The 19399-nt window shown below is 40.6% G+C and overlaps 1 protein-coding gene across 1 annotated transcript in view; it reads left to right on the plus strand.

Moving 5' to 3' along the window:
- LOC111659738 (alpha-1,6-mannosylglycoprotein 6-beta-N-acetylglucosaminyltransferase B-like) overlaps nt 1-19399 on the plus strand; it is a 111923-nt gene that overhangs the window by 53142 nt on the left and 39382 nt on the right. Inside the window, exons 7-8 of the mRNA XM_023412753.2 lie at nt 538-702; nt 8529-8698. Coding sequence (XP_023268521.1) covers nt 538-702; nt 8529-8698 — 335 coding nt within the window. The remainder of the gene's footprint in view (nt 1-537; nt 703-8528; nt 8699-19399) is intronic.

The following is a 19399-nucleotide window of genomic DNA, read 5'->3' on the forward strand; positions in this document are numbered from 1 at the left end:
TACTTGCTCTCAGTTGCTTTGCAGTGTAGTCTAGACTGCAAGCCATTAAAAAAACAAACAAGACAGAGTCTATAGCCTTGCTAGCAGCTCTGTGATGCTTTCTTGTCATTGCAGAGAAAACCAAAAGTTTAGATAAACTATGAAGTATTAATTGAAATGTTGACCTGATGATAGCGTGAAGATCAGCAAAGTTCACAAAGACCAAACATGTTAGCACCAAATTACATGGTAATCTTTTCCAGCAGTTGTCGAGACAATTCACTCTGAACCATGAATATCAGCCTCATGGTGGTGTTAGGGAAAAGGTCAGTGGATCACCAAAGTAAGTAAGATTCATCCCCTGGGAACAATGAATGTTTGTACAAAGTTTCTATCGACCCTACCTTCCCTGGAACCACGCTGCTGGCATGGGAGTAACACCTATAGCTAGAATACAAAACTTTCTGTCTAATTTCCCACTTTCTCACACTTACTCTTAACCTCTTTCTATCTCTCCTTTACATTTCTATCCATCAACAACACCCCTCCCCACCTCAGGCTGCTTTCCGCACAGACCTCTCTGTACTTCTGGACCAGGTTGGGACGGGAAAGGAGTCCCTCAGCTTCATGAAGCGCCGAATCCGCCGCCTTGCACAGCAGTGGGCAACGGCCGCCAACCGCCTGGATGCCAAGCTGCAGCAACGATGGAGGGACCAGAAGAAGGTAAGAGAAAGTGGGGATGGATGATCAAGGATGCAAAGCGGAACTTTTCCACATAAAAAACATTAACGCACGCAGTGCACCTTACATCATAAGACAATACAATCTTGAAAGTATAAGTATGCACTCAAAACAGATGCAAAGTGATCCATAAATGCCTTACAATAAGAAGGGTGATTCAAGGTTAGCTAAAAACATTTCATTTCAAACATAAGCATTATGGCAAATACTGTTTTCACTCAAGTAGTTAGACATAAAAAGCTTTTTAAGTTTCTTCTTGAAGGTTCTCCATTTGAGAATATATATGATAATAGCTGCTAGGAGAAAAATGATAGAGGAGGAAATGATAGGTTGTCATCCATCGCTGCCATCTGCATTACTCTTCTAGTGTGTCTTTATATATATCAATTCAAAAATAGTTTTCGATCATACTGTGAAATAGTTAACCCTCATTTCGGTTGGCATTGAAGCTGTGTGGTGTGTGCTTGGGTATTTCCTGCTTGTAGAAGAAAGAAAGAAAGAATAAATGAAAAGGGAGAGAGGGGGCGTGAGGAATGATGATGTATGATTGGTATTACGACAAGATGCCAACCATGTGCCAGTGCCAGAGGGAGAAGAGTAAGATGAGAAAGAAAGAGGGCGATGGATGATAGTGGGGAAGGATACTGTAGAATATGGATTAGGAAAGAATTGATGGAGGGAGAGAGGGGAGTCGTGAGGCACAGCTGAGATGAGCAAGCAACAAAGACTGGAGGGCTGAAATGCCTGTGGACATTGGCAACTTCATTAAAAATTGGTAAAAAAAAAAAAAAAAAACTAAGGGTGTAATTTAAAGGCTTACTTTTCCAAATGTCAACGAAAGCACTATGTGATTAAAAACGTCAGGAGTCTTAGAAACTCTTTGCAGCATGTAACCTTAACACCACATTTAAGGTTCCCCAAGCCTCCCTACCTATTACATTTCTTTTTCTGCCCAGACAAGACTTATCATCTTTTACTAAAGAAAATAAATATAAATGAATGAGTTAATATGAGAGGGCAGATTGAGCACACATTCTGCCTCCTCTCCAAAATGTTTCTCTCTGCCCCCATCTCTCTCTAAAATAAGTTAACAAGGGTGGAAAATAGTTCTCCGTTACTGTGATTGATGTTCTCCTTTGTTATAGTGCACTGAGGGGATTTGTTATCCTCTATCATGGTTCCGTGGCTGCTTGAACAGCCTATATGCCTTACAACGTACTGCTGCTATCTCAAGAGCAGATGTCCTGGTGTTTGTAAGAGTTAGCCTTGGCTGTCAAAAGCTGTTTATCACAATAATTAGAAACGGAAGTAAAAAATGTGTGCATTTGTCTGTCTGTTTGGATCTGTGTGTGTATATGTGTGTGTTTGTGCTTGTGCTTGACTGCTAATTGGATATCACTGCAATAAAACCCAAGGGCAGAATCTCATACATATTATTTGAAAATGAAATCACAGGATGTTCCAGTCAAATTTAACATTTAACTGTTACCTTTCTCCCTCACAGGAAGATTAATTTAAACTTTAAAATAGGCAGTCGCTTCAACATTGAGAAGGGGAACACTGTTTGATTTTAATTAAGTCTGACCTAGAAAAAAAAACGTCTGATGTGAATTGACTATGGCCTTGTACTCGCCTAACCTTTGCATTTGAGAAAATCCCCACTTCCAATAGCAGCTTTAGCATTCTGCATGAGTGTGCAGTCTTTACAATTCCAATGGGGCTCTGTTGATTCAGCTCTGTTTCCTTGTTTAGCTCTCTCTTTGATTGTAAGCGGAGTAGATGTTTACTCAGAAAATGAATAAATTAGTGGAGCAGAGAGGCAAGTATGGAGGGATAAAGGATCGAGAGGAAGAGGAAAATGAGAGAAAAAGCAAAATGATTCTTTTTAACAGTCAGCAGCAGACTCAAGGACAAACTGGGAGGGGTGTGTGTGTATGTGTGTGTGTGTGTGTGTGAGAGAGAGAGAGTGACAGTGGAAACTTAAGAAATGTAATTCTTTTTTTTTTTTCCTTAAAAACTCTTTTTTATTGGTGTTAGTCCCATTGTAAACAGTAGTTTCTCACATTATTTAAAATAAATTCCCCCAAAACGAATTCCAAAGGGAACCCGCTCTACAGCCTAACCACGGAGTGAGCTCCAGATAAACAAAGTTAATTGTGAAATGGACAGCCTGTTCTTACCTGTGCCACAAAACCACCAGAATACCTTCTACACTCTTCAACACACAAGCCATAGAATACAGCGCACACAACATATACTTACTTAAACAGATCATACTTGTCCAAAAGTGTCTCCCTGTAGTGCTTTATGCACTATGCTGGACATTAGGTACTGGCACACCAGAGACAAGTTACACACACTTAATTCACAAATCCAACTCAACCTACAAATACCATGAGGGGAAAAAAAAAAAGAAGAAATACATAATGGAAAAATGTGCTACTTCAAATAACCAGGAACTCTACAAAAGCCAAAAAACAAAAGAAAAATAGATAAGCCCCCATTTTTACAGCCCATCTCTTAGACTGCAACAAAAACAGGAGACACACAAGTAAGTAAGTAATTTATTTATAATTTATATTTATTTATGACAAATTTATCAAAACAAACACAAAAAACTAGATTGGAGGAATCTGTAAAGTCAGTAGTGCATGGAATGGCTGAGTGAAAATGTGCTGTGTCTGTGTGTATAAATGCAAAACCCTAACAAATACAAAACATAGTATTCATAGTGAAGCAACTACTATTTGTGCTACAAATTAATATTTGACAATCAAAAGAGTGAGATTAAGACAGAAAATAGTAATAGAAAGGGAAGTCAGCTTCACTGAGACATACTCTAGAACTGCAATGTCTCTCAAAGGGGGGTTGCCATGTTTTGAAAAATTAAGCTGTAGACTCACACAGTGTGTGTCTAATCTTCTCCAATTTACTAAAATTAAGATCTCTGATCTAAGCCTCATGGGATGGAAGAGAGGATGACTTCTGACACGACCACTGTATCTGCAATTAAAACTACTGTTGATGCAAGTGGATCAAAAGGTACCAGAAGTACCCTTGATGAAGTTTAAGAAATATTGGACCAGTCGTAGGAGCTTGTCGACACCTGTCACAGACAGGGTTCATGTCAGGATGAATTTGAGAGTCAGAGCAGAAGAGAATTTCTACAGTCAAATATATTTGAGAGATTTTGTGCCATGATGTGTGATGAAAAAGATGTAAAATATTCTTGCAAATTTCTTTTATTTTCTGACTAATCTGCCCATTTCCTCAGTGCTTGTGAAGTTCAGAAAGAATACAATCAACCTTTTGCTGCACTTCACTTTCAAAGACGTTATACATTTGAGAGAACTCTGTTTTTGTTCCCGGTGTTGTTATCAGACTTAATCAAAAGCACGGGTCAGTCCATTCATCCATGGAACATTTTGTGTATAAATATAATATAAAACAAATTGCTATTCTCTTTTTTTCTGCATATCAAAGGAGACATATTCAGATAAGTCGTGGCATAGTGGTAAGGCTTTTAAGAGACAATAGTACAGACTCAAAGACACTGACCTTATCCTGTTAACCTCTGACAGTGCATTCACTGCGTTTCTAGTGTTGATTTAAGCGTCTAAGTCAGTGACTTTGTGCGCATCTGTCTGCCACTGAGCATGCACATTTAGTGTGTTTGTCAGCATATGCCAAACTGTTAATTTCCCTTCTTCCTGTATCTGCCCTCTTGAGAGTTAATTGACCTCTGACTGATGAAGTGCAGAAAGCGGAGGAGACTAATGGGATATGGAAGGTAAAGTGAGGAGTGAGGAGGTGGAAGTGGTGCGGAGGAGGGGGAGAAGAAGTAAAAGAGAGAAGGAAAGAGGAGGGGGAGGAAGCAGGTCGGAGGAATATGACAACAAGGGAAGGAGGAGGAAAGACGTGAGGAGAAATAAAGAAGGGAAAGTAGTCCGTAGAGTTGCATGAGAGAGAAGGTGAAATTAAGGGTAGAGTAATGATGGCTGGCAGTTCCAGCTTGTAGTGCCACCCGTGGACTTCCATCGGACAGCTGCGACCTTCATGAGGGCCACAGTGCATGAGCAGACTGGGTCACACACACACACTCAAACACACATGCATTCATGCAAAGTCTTGTCCTTACAGATGCTGAGACAAGCATTAGCATTCTTCTGCCGTTAGCCTGTTAGTGATGAGTGGAGCGGAGCAGAGCAATGGAGTGGTACCACATCCTTGAGAGCCACTTCTACTCCCCTGCTCTCGTATGTATGCACCAAGGACTTTCCAAGGATTTTTACTTTAGACACACAATCATATTACAGAAAACATTCACAGTGCATGAAAGACAAAAGATTTCCTTTTCCTCAGCTTATCCCAGTTATAGAATCACGTAACAACATTCAGAATAGAGAAGATGTTGTGAAAAGACCTTGATTTGTGGCATTAAAGTTTTGTGAAAATGATGGCGCGTGTAAAGGCAAGCGAGACATTTGAGCGTGAGCGCCTTGTTATCTTACCTTTCTGTCAGTCTCAGTGGGTTTGCCAGGTCTTTGTGTTCGATCCCCACGGGACATTAACGGTAAGAGAGCTGCTGTAGATCCTGGTGAGAATCCCTTGAGCTCACGGCGAGTGTGCAGGCATCCACGCTGAACACACACAAACATCCACAATCACACACGCAGGGTTCTGATTCTGAGTTCATTGATGTATGTCAGTCTGGAAAAAAAAACAAAACATGCAAACAAACAAAAACAAACAAATATCCCAAATCCATCAGGACACGCACAGACACACACAGACACCATCTGGGAGTAGCATAAGTCCACTACATAAAGAGCTCTCTCTGTGATCAGTTTCTCGAGGGAGGCTGCTGGCCATGATACAGGAGTTTATGAGGAAGTACAGCTTTATCTTCAGAGTTAGTCCCTCTGTTGTTCACTTCCCATTGTGTAGCTTCTCCACCCTTTCATTTTCAAGCTAGTGCATGAGCAAATATGCAAGATTGTGTTGGCGGTGAGAGTGTGTAGTGGTGATATGCACGGAAAAACACAGTGCGAGCCACCCACACTGGGCTCTCTCTCATCTCCGCTCAAGCTATTGATTCCTACTCTGTGATATAAAGGTTACCTCTCCAGCGTTGTTCTGATATGTTTCATTGAACTCCTCTCTAATTTTGTTCCCATATGGCAGAATTAACATTAGCAAATGAAGATAAATACTGCCTATTAGAGAGGAAGTGAAATCCCTCCTCAGCAGTTTAGATCGTGGGTGCAAGTTGCCAGGTTTTGCAAAGCACTCTTACCTCTCTCCCTATTAACTTTGCATTAGTGTGTGGATGCCAGTTTTATAGAGTCCAATCTGCAGTTTTTCAGCTCCGTGATATTTCGCATATTTATTTAGCAGTGTTCCTGCTGCCAGTATGTGAAATTCAGCTCCTTCTGTCTCCATTTCTGCGTCGTTGCCAGTGTTTGTGTGATACACCCTCACCACCACCACCACCACCACCACCACCACCACCACCAAGTCAAGAGAGTGAATAGTGTTGGTGCCATGAATTCTCACTCTTGCCATCTGCCACCCAAACTGTAATTAAATTTCACTTATCTTTTTTTATGAAGCAGAAGTTAATAGAGCAGGCTTATTAAATCAGGGGATTTTTCACGCCAGCTGGATTCTCACTGGAGCTTGACTCTGCTGCGTACACACCATTGTCCAATGTTTTAAACACATTTTGTAAACGTTTACTATGGGACAAGAGTGGAATGAGTTAAGCATTTGTACTGCATGTATGCGGCTGCAACACACAACCCCTCAAAACTGTGTATATAAAATTTCACTATATTGACTACTGGGTTACTGCTGTTTTCTCTCCTTTTCTGTCATTCAGACTGGATTCCAGGATAATGAAGTATGTGATATGTAGGAGCAGTGTATGTTTGTTCTGTGCGCACGTGTCTGTGTTGGCTCCTGCAGTTCACTTCAACACTAGAGCGAGGTGGCTGCAGAGGAGAGGGGTAATAAGAGAGTACATTGCAGCACATTTGTGAAAAGCTCTCGGGAGCTTTTCATCAGGGAGACATGGCAAGCAATCGCCATCAAAACTTTCTGGCCAACTTCGCGCAGTTGACCCTAAGCTCATTATGTATGGTCCATGGTGAAAAGTTGTGGGCTCCATTTGCCAGCAAAAGCAGCGGGAGGTGTTCATGCTGCGTTAGCTAATCAGGATTACTCCACAGAGCAACATTTGGACATGGCTGTGTCTAATCCACTGTGCAAAGCAACGTGTTGCTCATTTCTCGGTGGGTTGCACTAATCATGCACTTGCTAGGTGCACATGCGTGACGGGACTGTAGCCTGTAAAAACAAGGTTGTATAATAGTGCAACTTATAAACTGTGATAATTCCTTCACATGTCTTATAGGATGTTTTAAAACAAAAGGGATTTTCCCGATGGGTGCCTAGGAATTAGTTACAGCTGTTATCTGTGTAGACATTCTGTGCATATGAGATGAGTTGTACAGTAAAGTCCATAATGATGGATTTCTACACGTGCATGCTATTCCATCGGTGCATGAGGGGATAATTCATTTAGGATTTCAAAGAATTACTTTTCAGTTTCCATAATTTCCTTTTGGAAGAGTCTGAAATTCCAATGATTTTAATCCTCAAACTCATTAAAACAGTATGAACTGCAGAGGCTTAACTTTCAAGGAGCTTAACTTTACTCAGAACGCACACATACTGTATCTAAATAATATAATATAAATCAGATTAAATTGAATATACTTTATAATATATATACATTATGAGTATCATCAAGACAAGTTGCCCGTAAAGTGTTTAAATTTAATAGATGCACATTTTGGTCCATGCTGAGGAAGATGTGGATGTTTTCAGGCTTATTGTCCACAGTAACAGGGAAACACACTTTTTAAATGGAGTTATTCCTGCTTTGGGTTTCCAGGTATCAGGATTTGTACATCTAGACTACTGGACTGTTCGAGTTCACAACTGCCACTTTAAAACGTCAAATTAAGATAACTAACAACTCAGCAACACAGCATCATATTATAATTAGTAAATTGTATTGTGACATGTATTGTCATTTTGTGAATGTCAGTGAATTGTTTATTAAAGGATCATACTTTTTTTCATAACTGTTAAACTCTACCAAATTAAAGGACAAGTCTGGTTTATTGCTTCAGAAGTGCAGGTCGTACTTTCTATTAGTAATAACATTGTACTCGACAAGTTAATTGGTGAGATTTATGAATCCTGCAACATAGTGGCAAACACAAGCAATTAGACAATTGCATGATTTTTAAGCAAAGGTTTGGAAAGGTAAAGGTAAAAGTGTTACGAAGCCATCAGATGTAAACATCCGTCACAGTTTATAGGTCTTTGATTAAAGTGTTACTTATGATACATGCCTCAGTTGTATGCACACACAGCTGTCCTGTGCAATGAGGGATTATTAGTGACATTTCAGGTACATTCACTTTTGGTTTTTCTTCTACAGCCTGTGGTTTAGCTAATCTGGCTAAATTATTGGACCATAGTTTTCCACATTGGTCTTTACTGTTGTGATTTCACCATGTTCCCAGATCTCAGTGATTATTTTAGAGAGAGAAATGTTTTTATAACCACCAGAGATGATGGCTAACACTATAAGAATTATTTTTGATAAACCAGAATGTTTCTGCAGTGGTAGAGTATTCAGCTTTCAAAAATGATAATCCATAAAGTTCTCATGCGGCGCTTCTCCACAGACTTTTATTTCAACTCTGCCACAATATGTCCCTGTCTTTCTTCAGATCCTCATCCATGTAGGCTTCCTAACAGAGGAGTCTGGAGATGTTTTCAGTCCCAAGGTGCTGAAGGGGGGTCCTTTGGGAGAGATGGTCCAGTGGGCTGACATCCTCACAGCTCTCCATGTTCTTGGACATAACCTGAAGATCTCCATGTCTGTGAAGGAGCTGCAGGGGTGAGTGACTATGTGTTAAATGACTCAAACAAATGCTGGAGTGTTTGGCTTGTTTGTTGTGATGGTTTTAAGCAAGTAATAATAGACATGCTGTCTTTGATTATTCATCAAATCAATCCCCTGGTCATTGATGTCAAGATAACTCCTTGCAGTGAAGCAGGTTTGTTTCTCTGCAGAAAAGAAGACAATGTGAATGTAACTTGTTTTACTGTTAAGGCTCCAAACACCAAGCCTGCCAATAATGTGAAAGTAACAGCAGTATAAAAATTGTTGCTGATCAAGTAGTTACTGCCGAAAACCAGAATAAACCTCAGTTTGAGATGTTAATAAGAGTCAGTGACATTTCTCCAGTAGACCAATTACATTACATCAATATAGGGATTATTCAGATAAGGAGACATGTTTGCCTTGAGAAGAGAAAGTGTATTGATTGGCAGGGTCAAGGCTATAAGTAAACAGTTTGATTACTTGATCCAAAGTCTGGTCCCTGTTTAACATCTACATGTTTGATTTACTGTAAAATTACTTTCAGTAATGTCATCCAGCATTTAACGTGTTTATTAGGAGGGAGACAAAATGTCTGTGACAGAAAAGCCCCAGATGACAGCTCTGACAACAAACCAGTGACCTTTTACATTCCCCTCCATTATCACTCTGCTCTTGTCCTCCCACATATTCTATTCAAAATATGTATGAGAGCATTGTGCTCTAATTACATCCTATTCCCACTTAACCCAAAGATTAGGCATGAAGGCTCTAAGGTCCTGTTGATATATTTTTCGCTGTATTGACCCCGTATTGATGCACTCCACAAGTTACCATCCGTGTGACTGCGTTGGTGTGTCTTTTTTATCCCCTGCGTCAGCACACTTACATGTTTCTGCTGACGGATACAGCTGTAGAGCCAACACATGCACACACACACACACACACACACACACACACATGCAGACGTGTGGATGGATGTAAATCTATCCTGTTGGGAAAGATCCCTCAGGCTTTTTCTGTCCAGCCTATGCAATATCTGCTTCATGGCCGAGACTGAATAAATCACAGAGGCTGTCAGAGTGAAGATGGATGGCAAATGTTGAACAGCAGAATTATGAATAGGTATGAGTGTAAGGAGACAGCTGATTCATACTGTAGATAGGCGATGTCTTTGTTCAGCCTTGATTGGGCCAATAGTCTTTGTCTTTCTGCCATCACTGATCACTGCAATGACACAGGTATGGCGTATAGATCAATATAATGATGTCTACAGAGACCCTGCTGTACTCGGCATTTTACACTGAGCATTGCCTGCGACAACTCTCACAAATCATAGAAGAAGTATTGTACTGCCACCCAGCCTTTGGCAGTCATTTTGTAGACGTATAACACCTCTGCAGGGAGCAGGAGAGAGTGGGAAAATCTAGAGGAATTGTATACTTAAAAAATGACTTTAGAGATGGCAGCGACATGCACAAGGCACAGTTCTGTTGTCAGATTCGAAATGGATGGCAGGATTGTTTTTACTGCGTGCGTGTCACTGTAGTATCTTGGGACCCGCATTTTGAAATTGGTCTTTCTCACAACCCGGGCTGTGATGTTTTCGGCAACTGTGCAGCATAATCTAACGCACCAGCATGAAGAATTATTTTGTCCACCTCGCCCACATGGAATGGCTTTGGAAGGAAAAATAGCTTTTAGCTTTGGATTACTTGGGGAAGCAGTCTAATCTTTCTCCAGACTGCATTTAGATCCTTACTCAGTCCTTTTCAAAAACACTGGGAAATGGGAAATAGCACATCATCTTTGCCTCCTGATGTCAATCTTTCCTCACCATTTGCTGCAGGAAAGTGGAACAGAAAAGGTTTTCTGCAGTGTGTCAAGTCATTTTTTGCTTATGTGTCACATTTAGATTCTCACACCTTTCATTTCTTTTGGTCCCCACCTTCAGTAAGACAAAAAAACATGAGATTTAAGGTTTAACAAAGGTGATAATGCAGTGTGGCTATCACAGAGTTTAACTGTAAAGTAAAAATCGTGTGTGCTCAATGACGAAATCGTTGGGCAAAAACATGCCATTTGAAGGAGGATTTTTCGTTTTTAGTGCTGTCATTTTTCCAGCCTCGCTACTAAGCTGCACACAACTGCACAGTGATCTATGATTTGAAAAGCACAAGTGTTGAAATACACTGGGGATAAAAACATTATTTTTTGTTTTTTTCTCAGTCTTACTAAAGGACTCTCACATATTGGCTTTGTGTACACTTCACACCATGTAATGCAAATACAATCATCACCATTTGTCAGTAAACAGACAGGAACATGGTGAGATGTAGTGATTACCTTGCACCTTACAAAACATCTTGAATGTCTCACAGTCAACAGCATTTCACACAACATATCCTTCAGATGCAAATCAACAAAGATTTGTAAAAATTTCATGTCATACAGTATTTCCAGAGAGATGTCTTGTGTTGATTAAGTTATTGCTGATTTATTGTGGTATCAAGTGAAAGCATTGTCCCCCTTGTGATGGAAGTAAAGATGCTTGCTGTGCAAATACAGTTTTACACAGTTTTATTGTGAGTGTGATTTTTCAGATTTATTTCTTGACTATTTGATTTATGTTTTATTAGTGTATTTGTTCAAATACTTTCTCTTTCACGTGTTCCCAGCAGTGTTCATTTCTGTAGACATACCGCACTTCTCTCCTATCAACAAGAATGTTCAAGAAGACAAACACAGGGGGTTAGAAATTTTCAACATGGTGGACAGGTAGATAGATGGACAAAACCAGACAGGCACAAGAAGATGTCAGACACACAGATAAAAAAAATACAGATAAATGATCTGAAAATCTGGACAGGCAGGTCAACCAAGACGAATGGAAAACCAGACAGACAGACAACAATCGCCCCAAAGAAGATGCTTAGTGGAAGTTGAGTCCAAACACCGATTTGGAGAAAGCTTCACTTTGCTTTGGGCAACACTGACGTTAGAACAAAACTGAACAAAAAGTGCCTAGGGTCTATCCACCTCCACAATTCCTCAACTCCACTGTGTGTGTGTGTGTGTGTGTGTGTGTGTGTGTGTGTGTGTGTGTGTGTGTGTGTGTTACAGTGATCTCATGGTCACAGCTGAGAGTTGTGATTGGCTGAGGAGGAAGCTGAGGGTAGCTAATTGGCCACAGGGGGGCTGATTAGGGCTGGAGTCGTGTTACTGTATATAACATACATCCTAGTTTGTAGTTTCCAGTGAGTACTGCGGTCAGGTGGCTGGACATTATTCACCAGAGATACATGAACAGAGCACATGAGACTCAATAAGGTTTTTTTGGTCCATAGACAATGGCTGAGCGTGACAATAAGCCAGAGCATGTGGACAAAAACAACTGCTATTAATAGAACACGGGAAGCAATATATTCATACAGTATATATACAAAAACTAAACTAAACTGCATTCTGAAGTTGGTGATGGAAAGAGTTATAGATTTCTGTTTCTTGTACTCTTTCTATATTAATGTGATAACGCTGCCTTGTGGCCAGCAGGACATAATGACACAGGGAATCATATACTTATAATTTCCTTTTTTCTGTGACAAAGTAGAGAAATATCTCACGCTGCTGTTGGTGGATGGACACATGAGGAAATTTGGAAAGAGAAGCCTATAGGGGAGAAAAGAGTATAAGGCAAAGTGCTGAGTTTGCAACAGTGGACCTGGGGCAGGAGCCTTGTTATTCAAATATGCAAATAATGGTTCTCTGCAATAGATTCTTTTGAAGGATCACTGATGAATGCCATCTCTTTGTTTGGAATTTTGGACTCTCCTTCATTTATGCACAAAGCAGAAATTTCATTTGTACCATTTTCTCACCCATACACAACAGCACACAAACATGAGTTAATTCAATTCGGATCTCTCCGTCTCTGCTGAGTGTGCACTCCTCACAATGCGGGCTAACTGAGCAGCTTGACAAGCTGAATTTGGTGCCAATTAGATTGGAAAGGCACCTGAGATGCATTAGTGTGACAGGGAGAAAAGACAGGGCTCTGCGTTGTAGACTGGTGGGTCCACATCACTGAGAGCTGCAGCAGTCATTGTGAAGGTGGACGGACTGCACCTTTGTGTCAGATCCTGTCACTACTCTAAAGAGATATAAAAGATACAAAGAAAGTTCTCTTAAACTGAAAGATGAAAGAATTTGGCACAGGATGAAAAGTAATGGCCTTTTGCAGCGTAGCACACTGGATACCATGTGGACACGATAATTAGTCATTATACAGTAAAGTAGCCTGGATGTGAAGATCCAGGAAACGATCGTGATAAAATGACTGCTCTTCTGGAGCATTGTGTGTTGTACCTTACATAGAAAACTATAGGTAGGTGTTTTGACATGCTGAGTAACCCAAAGGCAATGAAAGTTGCATTATGGGACATTTGACAAAGGTGATGTGAGAAAAGCAAGATCAAAAAGACAAATCAGAAACTGGACTGAACTTCACGACAGATGCTGCAGAAACTGTTTAAGTGTTAGTTTGAACAGATTTTATTGGATTCTTTCTGGAACATATTTTAGGCAATAAATTTGAAAGCATGTGGATGACAATGTGGGTAAATTGGATATTCCATGACATAGAGTGACTTAGAGTTTCTATGTTCATCACATGGTTAATGGCCAACAGTAATTACCAATTTAAAGCCCAAACAAAAACAATATTTTCTACTATTAACTATCAATAAACACAAAAAAAAAACTTAAAAACTTCTCAACTACCAAGTCACTTCTTTTGTTTTTTTAAAAGCTCTCTCTTCTCACACTGTCCATGACTCACCCTGTCCCTTCTTATCCTCTCCTTTTCCCTCTCTTCCTCAAATCTGAGGTGTCAAGTTTTGCAATCTCATCCCAACTGCAGGTAATGTCTCAGTTGCCATGGAGATCAAACTCTGGGCTAGCTGGGGTTGGAGGTGGAGAGACACAGAGTAACAGTCAATCAACACCTCCAGTACAGTGAAGGAGAGAGTAGAAGTAGGGAATCTAAAAGCATCAAATCTCTTTTGTCCCTGAGATGTGCTGATAATAGGATAGTGCCTCTGGACAAATAAAAGGCCTACAGCAGGGATTCACATTCATTCAAACCTTCCTCTCAGACATGCAAGGTTTTTTTTTTTTTTTTTTTTGGGGGGGGGGGGTGGGGGGGGGTTATTCTGCTAGTGTTAGTACAGAAATATGGATCTGCTTTTCTGCTGGACTGCAACAGCCCTAGACTGATTGATTGATTGACTGACTGACTGATCATATTTCCTGAGTTGGAGTTTTTCCATTAGCTATTGCTCTTTTAGGGGGTGTGTACAGCCTGCAGTGTTGCCAGCAAACCACATTTGTCACTGGATTTAGAGACTTTTATTAAAACAAGACTAGTAAACCAAGGATATGGCTGGACTGTGCATGGGTGCCAACCATGGACTTGGGCTATGCCTCTTGTTACAGGAAGTCACCCAGCTATCCCGGTTTCCCGGATGCTTCACTGAGTCTCGCCTCCATTACAGCAAATAAGAAACTTTCATTACATGTATCATTATTACTAAATGAGGCAGAGGAATAACTGAACCTAAGACACACTGAGCAAGAGAGAGCAGGAGAGTGGGAGGGAGAGAGAGAAACTATCGGCAACTGCTAAAGAATCTAGCAGATATGAGTAGCATGTAAACAACAAAAACAACAGCAACTGAAAATGAGACAAAATGCTTATTGCAGAACAGCAATAAATTGTTACAGGAAGTGTTGAGTTTGTATTAACTCATAAGACGGTAACTTTAACACGGCAAACAGGAACGAAAGAAAACAAGGCGGAGGTTCCACAACAGTTTTCAACTATGTCCTTAATTTCACGCATTGACCATACGCAGGCTGGCCATATTATAGGTTTTGACCTAGTCTTTTGTTTTGTTTGGTATTTTGCTGTCCCTTATAGCATATCTTCTCCTATCAGTGCATTGTTGGCTTCTCCTGATCAGATGTAGCACACACCAACAGATGCATATTTACAGTGTAGAATAGTGCTGTATGTTTTGTATAACAGCAAAGAAAAAAAAAAAAAGACATTTATTTTTTACCATCATTTCAGACTTCGCTTGTGCATATGCATATTGGAAATTGCCTTTTCTTTTTCTATGGATTTTCCTCAAACTCTCAGCACAGCTGCATAAAACCTACATTTGAATGGGTGTCGAAGTGCTCCTTCCAACAGGATAATTTACGGGACCCTTCCAAGATTCTTTTTAATTTCCCAGTTTCTAATCAACTTGTATCAAGTGGCCCCAAAACTCCACCCAGTCCCATGGTTCACTTTCTTCCAATGACACATCACAGGAGCACTTGATGGGCACTTGGGGCGCTCAAGTTCCTCCTTGGCCAACCCAAGTGCCCCTGTGCTCCGCAAAATTGAACCCTAAATCCTAAACACAACCCTACCCAGTGCACAGTCGGGGTGCTCCTTTGTCACTCTGCCCCTGCCCTGAAAAGTCTTTCAGTGCCACTGGCAGTTGTTGTTAGTTAATGCTGCCGTGATGATTTAATGATAATGTTATAAGTTAATGTTGCTGCTATGACTTAATGCTGCTGCGATGATTTAATGCTGCTGCTATGAGTTAATGCTGCTGATGTGAGGTAATGCGGCTGTTATGAAGTAATACTGCTTTGGTAAGTTAATGCTGCTGTTTTCTACTCATTTGTGCTTCTTTAGTTTCTCTCAAGCTGCTGAGTCAGGCGTTCCTGGACCACAAGAAAACAAGATATCGGTTCAATTCTTTGTGGTGGACATAAGTTTAATACCACTCTTAATAACAATTAACCGCTGCTATAAAGGCCATCTGTTCACAGATCCTTTGCGCTTTAACTTTCGTGTTTACATATATGCCTCTGCATATAGTTCTGTGTATTTAAGTGATTTCTAAGTCTGCTTCCACACACTGTCATATTGTTCATCTCTCCTTCTACCTCTGAAGTCAATCATTTACATAACAAGCTAATCTCAAACAGCATCAGTCTGAGTTAAATCCCCTGGTTGCTTTAAGCCCTTTCTCACAGTAATGGTAAGTGGGTGAACAGGCTTGTGTTTAATCTAGTGTAGTGACTTCAGGTTTACTGTTGACACTGAAGCCTACCATTCACATTGTTTTTTTGTTTTTTTTAATTTTCTTCCCTCTTTTCTAAATCATACATACTCACATCTGCAGTCATCTCAGTCCTGTGTACAACTGTCGGGGAAGTGTGGCTTTTATATTGTTTTGAACAGGCAGAAGTATTAAACACCCTGTAGAACCTCTAGGGTCTTGCTGGTAAGTGTTACCTACATTTGAATGCAGGAGGGTGTCGAAGTGCTCCTTCAAACAGGATACTTTATGGGACCCTTCCAAGATTCTTTTTAATCTCCCAGTTTCTAATCAACTTGTATCAAGTGGCCCCAAAACTCCACCTAGTCCCATGGTTCACTTTCTCCCAGTGACACATCACAGGAGCAGTTAACCCTACTGGTGTGCTCTGTTAAGCTTGAGAGCTGCTTTAATGTGACCTTACTGCAAAATTGGGCCTTCAGCCAGGTCAGTATAGCTGTTGTGTGTATGTGTGTGCTTAATTTACCTTGGTCTGCGTGTATATATGTCTATATATGTCTTGTGTGAGAGGGGGTGTTTTACAGGAAGAGAAAAGCTGTGTGTGTGTGTGTGTGTGTGTGTGTGTGTGTGTGTGTGTGTGTGTGTGTGTGTGTGTGTACTACTACAGCAGAGGCAGCATGCTGTAAAGGAACTAATGCTAGTTTGCATCATAAGCTCATTGCTATAAGTCTGGTGCTTTGGCCCAGAGATGGCTTGCATAACCCAAGAGATTAATGCAAAAAGAGCTATCTACTGGAGTTATATAATGCCTTAGAAAATAGGATTGGTCTTCAGATTCTCTCAGTTCCACACTTGTTTTTCTCTATATTTTGCTCTTGGCTTTGTGGGTGCTCTAGTTTGACCATTGCTGTATTTCAGGGCTCTTTGTAGACGGTTCACCCTCTTTTCACCTTCTGTTTCATCCCTCTGTTTTCTGTTTTCTAACAGTGTCTCCAGTTGCTTTTGGTTACACTTTCATCTCTTGCTTTCATCTGTTTCTCAACACCAGTGGACTAAATGTGTTCAGATCTTGTTAAATACTTATGTGTCTGTAAGTGCCAGGTCAGAGACACTGTAGTTGCAGTAGAGGTGTGGAGATCTGCACACCTCCAGCTCAGAAGAACATGTGTGGATGTGAACATGTGGGTGTTGGTCTTTTTTCTTTTCTTTTTTTTTTTTAAAGGTGTTTATTAATTCTTGCTCTGTTTTGTTTTAGGTGTTTCTGTTTTTCTGTGAAGTCCATGAAAAGACAAAGTCTTGCTCTATGCATCTCTCTGCCTCACACACCCTCCCTCTTTTCCCCCTCTCTCTCTTCCTCCGATGTCCGTCCCCCCCCATCAACCTGACTCCCTCACCTTCCACCATCATTAAAGTGAAGCCTGTAGAGAGACTGGAGTCAATGAACTCAGTTCACCTCCTTCTCTCCCGTAGGCTGGTTACGAGCCGCCTTATTATACCTACCCCAAGCAGATAAGAGCGCACACACATTCACATGTTTAAAACCCCAATCATGCTCTCTTCGCCTATCCCGCGCAATTAGGCTGTTCTCATTTTCCTGACATCGCTGCTTTCTCTTATATTTTTCATAACTTTAATACTTTTCTGTGCTTACTGACTTTGTTATGCAGGCTTTACGGAGAAACAACTTGTAAAGCAGCTGACTCGAAACATTATTATACACTTGGCTGTAAATGCGGGGGAGAAGCGTCTCCTATTAAAAATATCCAACCTTTGAGTTATGTAGGGAGTGTGTATCCGATCTCTTTATTCAGGGGAACGTGCTGAGGTGTGTGAAACTCCTGAAGAGACGGGAGAGGTAGCTCCCTCTTTAAGGCAAAACTGTAGCGCATTAACATTAATCAGTTGTGGGCGATGTTTGCATGTGTATGTGTGTGTGTTGGTATGTGGGGAGGAGTGTCAGCATGTCTCTTTGTTAAAAACTAGAGCGTGCAAATGAGTAGTATGCTCAGTCTGCATCATTTTCTCTGCTTAAAGTGTGTGAGTTAGCAGAAACAGACCGCGAGTAACGTCCTCTCCTTTCCTCTTCTCTCCTCTCCTCTTCTCTCCTCTCCTCTTCTCTTGCGTTGTGTCTCCTCACCTTTGTTTCTCTTTCGGCGTATATGTCTGCTTCCCTGTCTCTCTGTTTCTTTCTCTTTCTCTCTACAGTGGGTTTCCCTCTAAGCTTAAATCAATGTGCTTGTTAGCAACTTCCCAAATTTTTAAAGCATTTCGTCACCCCTACCCTTACTTCTAACCCCTTACACACACACTCGCACACACAACCCCACACAAACAATGTAATGACTACCCTTATCCCTTGTCTCAGATTTGAAGATCTGGGGGGGATAAAAAGAGTTGTGGCCAAAGGGTGACTATGTCTTTCATTACTGGTGTTGCTTGGACTCAAATCTCCACATGACATTACCTATAATTGGTCTGCATGACACAACTGGGACTCAGAAATACAAATAGGACAAGCTGCTGCTTCTGCTTCTTTAGCTGATTTAGCACAATCTTCTGTGTACGTACATCAGAGTATCTGTGTATGGTGGTACATTTAATCGCGTAAAATTGAGTTTTCTGACCTTATTACATGGGGAAAGTTTTATAACATGAAGAAGACCTGGGTCATATTCAAAATAATATTGCAATTTTTGATTTTTGCCAGTGTCACCCAACCCTAACGTCAATATGAAATCTTCACGCTTTAATCGCTCTCTTTATAGACCTTTTTCAAAGTTGATATTTTTACCTCTTACAGCAGGAAAAGGGACAGGTGTAACTAATAATATTAAGTATGCTCTGTTCCATTTAAGGGCCCAGTCAGCATGCATTATAGTATGCTGGCACATAGACATTTATACTTACTTCACTTTGTTCATGTTCCTTGAGCAGATCGGAAGCTATTGATTGAAATAGCCTGTGTTTTAGCTAGTTAAAAAGATGTAAATTCATCCATCTCTTCAAGACACATTGCAATCTTTACTCCCCCCAAGTTTAAATGTAGGGATCCGTGGAAGTAGCCTCTACAAAGTCTGTCCCCTGTGTTAATGGCAGCTAGTGTCATTCTTCCGGTCACTTCGGACCGAAAGTAAAGAGGTTCCAGCATTTTTCAACACATACAATCATATCAATCAGTCCGTTATAGCATTATCCTCTACCTGATGAGTTCAACCATTATAAAACTTTTACCTCACCATTTGTCTATAAAATTCATTGATGAAATGACGAGAATAAATGTGGTCTGATAATCCTAAATAGAGTGCAGTCTATGTCTCTTGAGGAGAGAAAAGATTCTTTGTAATTATTGCCCATTAAACAACTTTGTATAGTATGTGCAAGAAAAAGTGGCGATTGGAGAAGAGAGGAGAGTACAGTGGAGTTTCCATCTTGGTCTTAATGTAGCTTCATTTGTCTGATGTGTAGAAAGGCTAAGGGAGGTCAGTCTCTACTGGCTGCAGGGCCCAAACAGTTGGCCAGGGAGAACAAAGTGAGCAAAAAAAGAAAAGCTAGATTTACAGGTACAGAGAAGGGATGTCAGAGAGAGTGTGTGTGTGTG

This window comes from Seriola lalandi, unplaced genomic scaffold (assembly GCF_002814215.2).
Source record: "Seriola lalandi dorsalis isolate HSWRI2012SDOR001 ecotype SW California unplaced genomic scaffold, Sedor1 jcf7180002054487, whole genome shotgun sequence".
Lineage (NCBI taxonomy): Eukaryota > Metazoa > Chordata > Actinopteri > Carangiformes > Carangidae > Seriola > Seriola lalandi.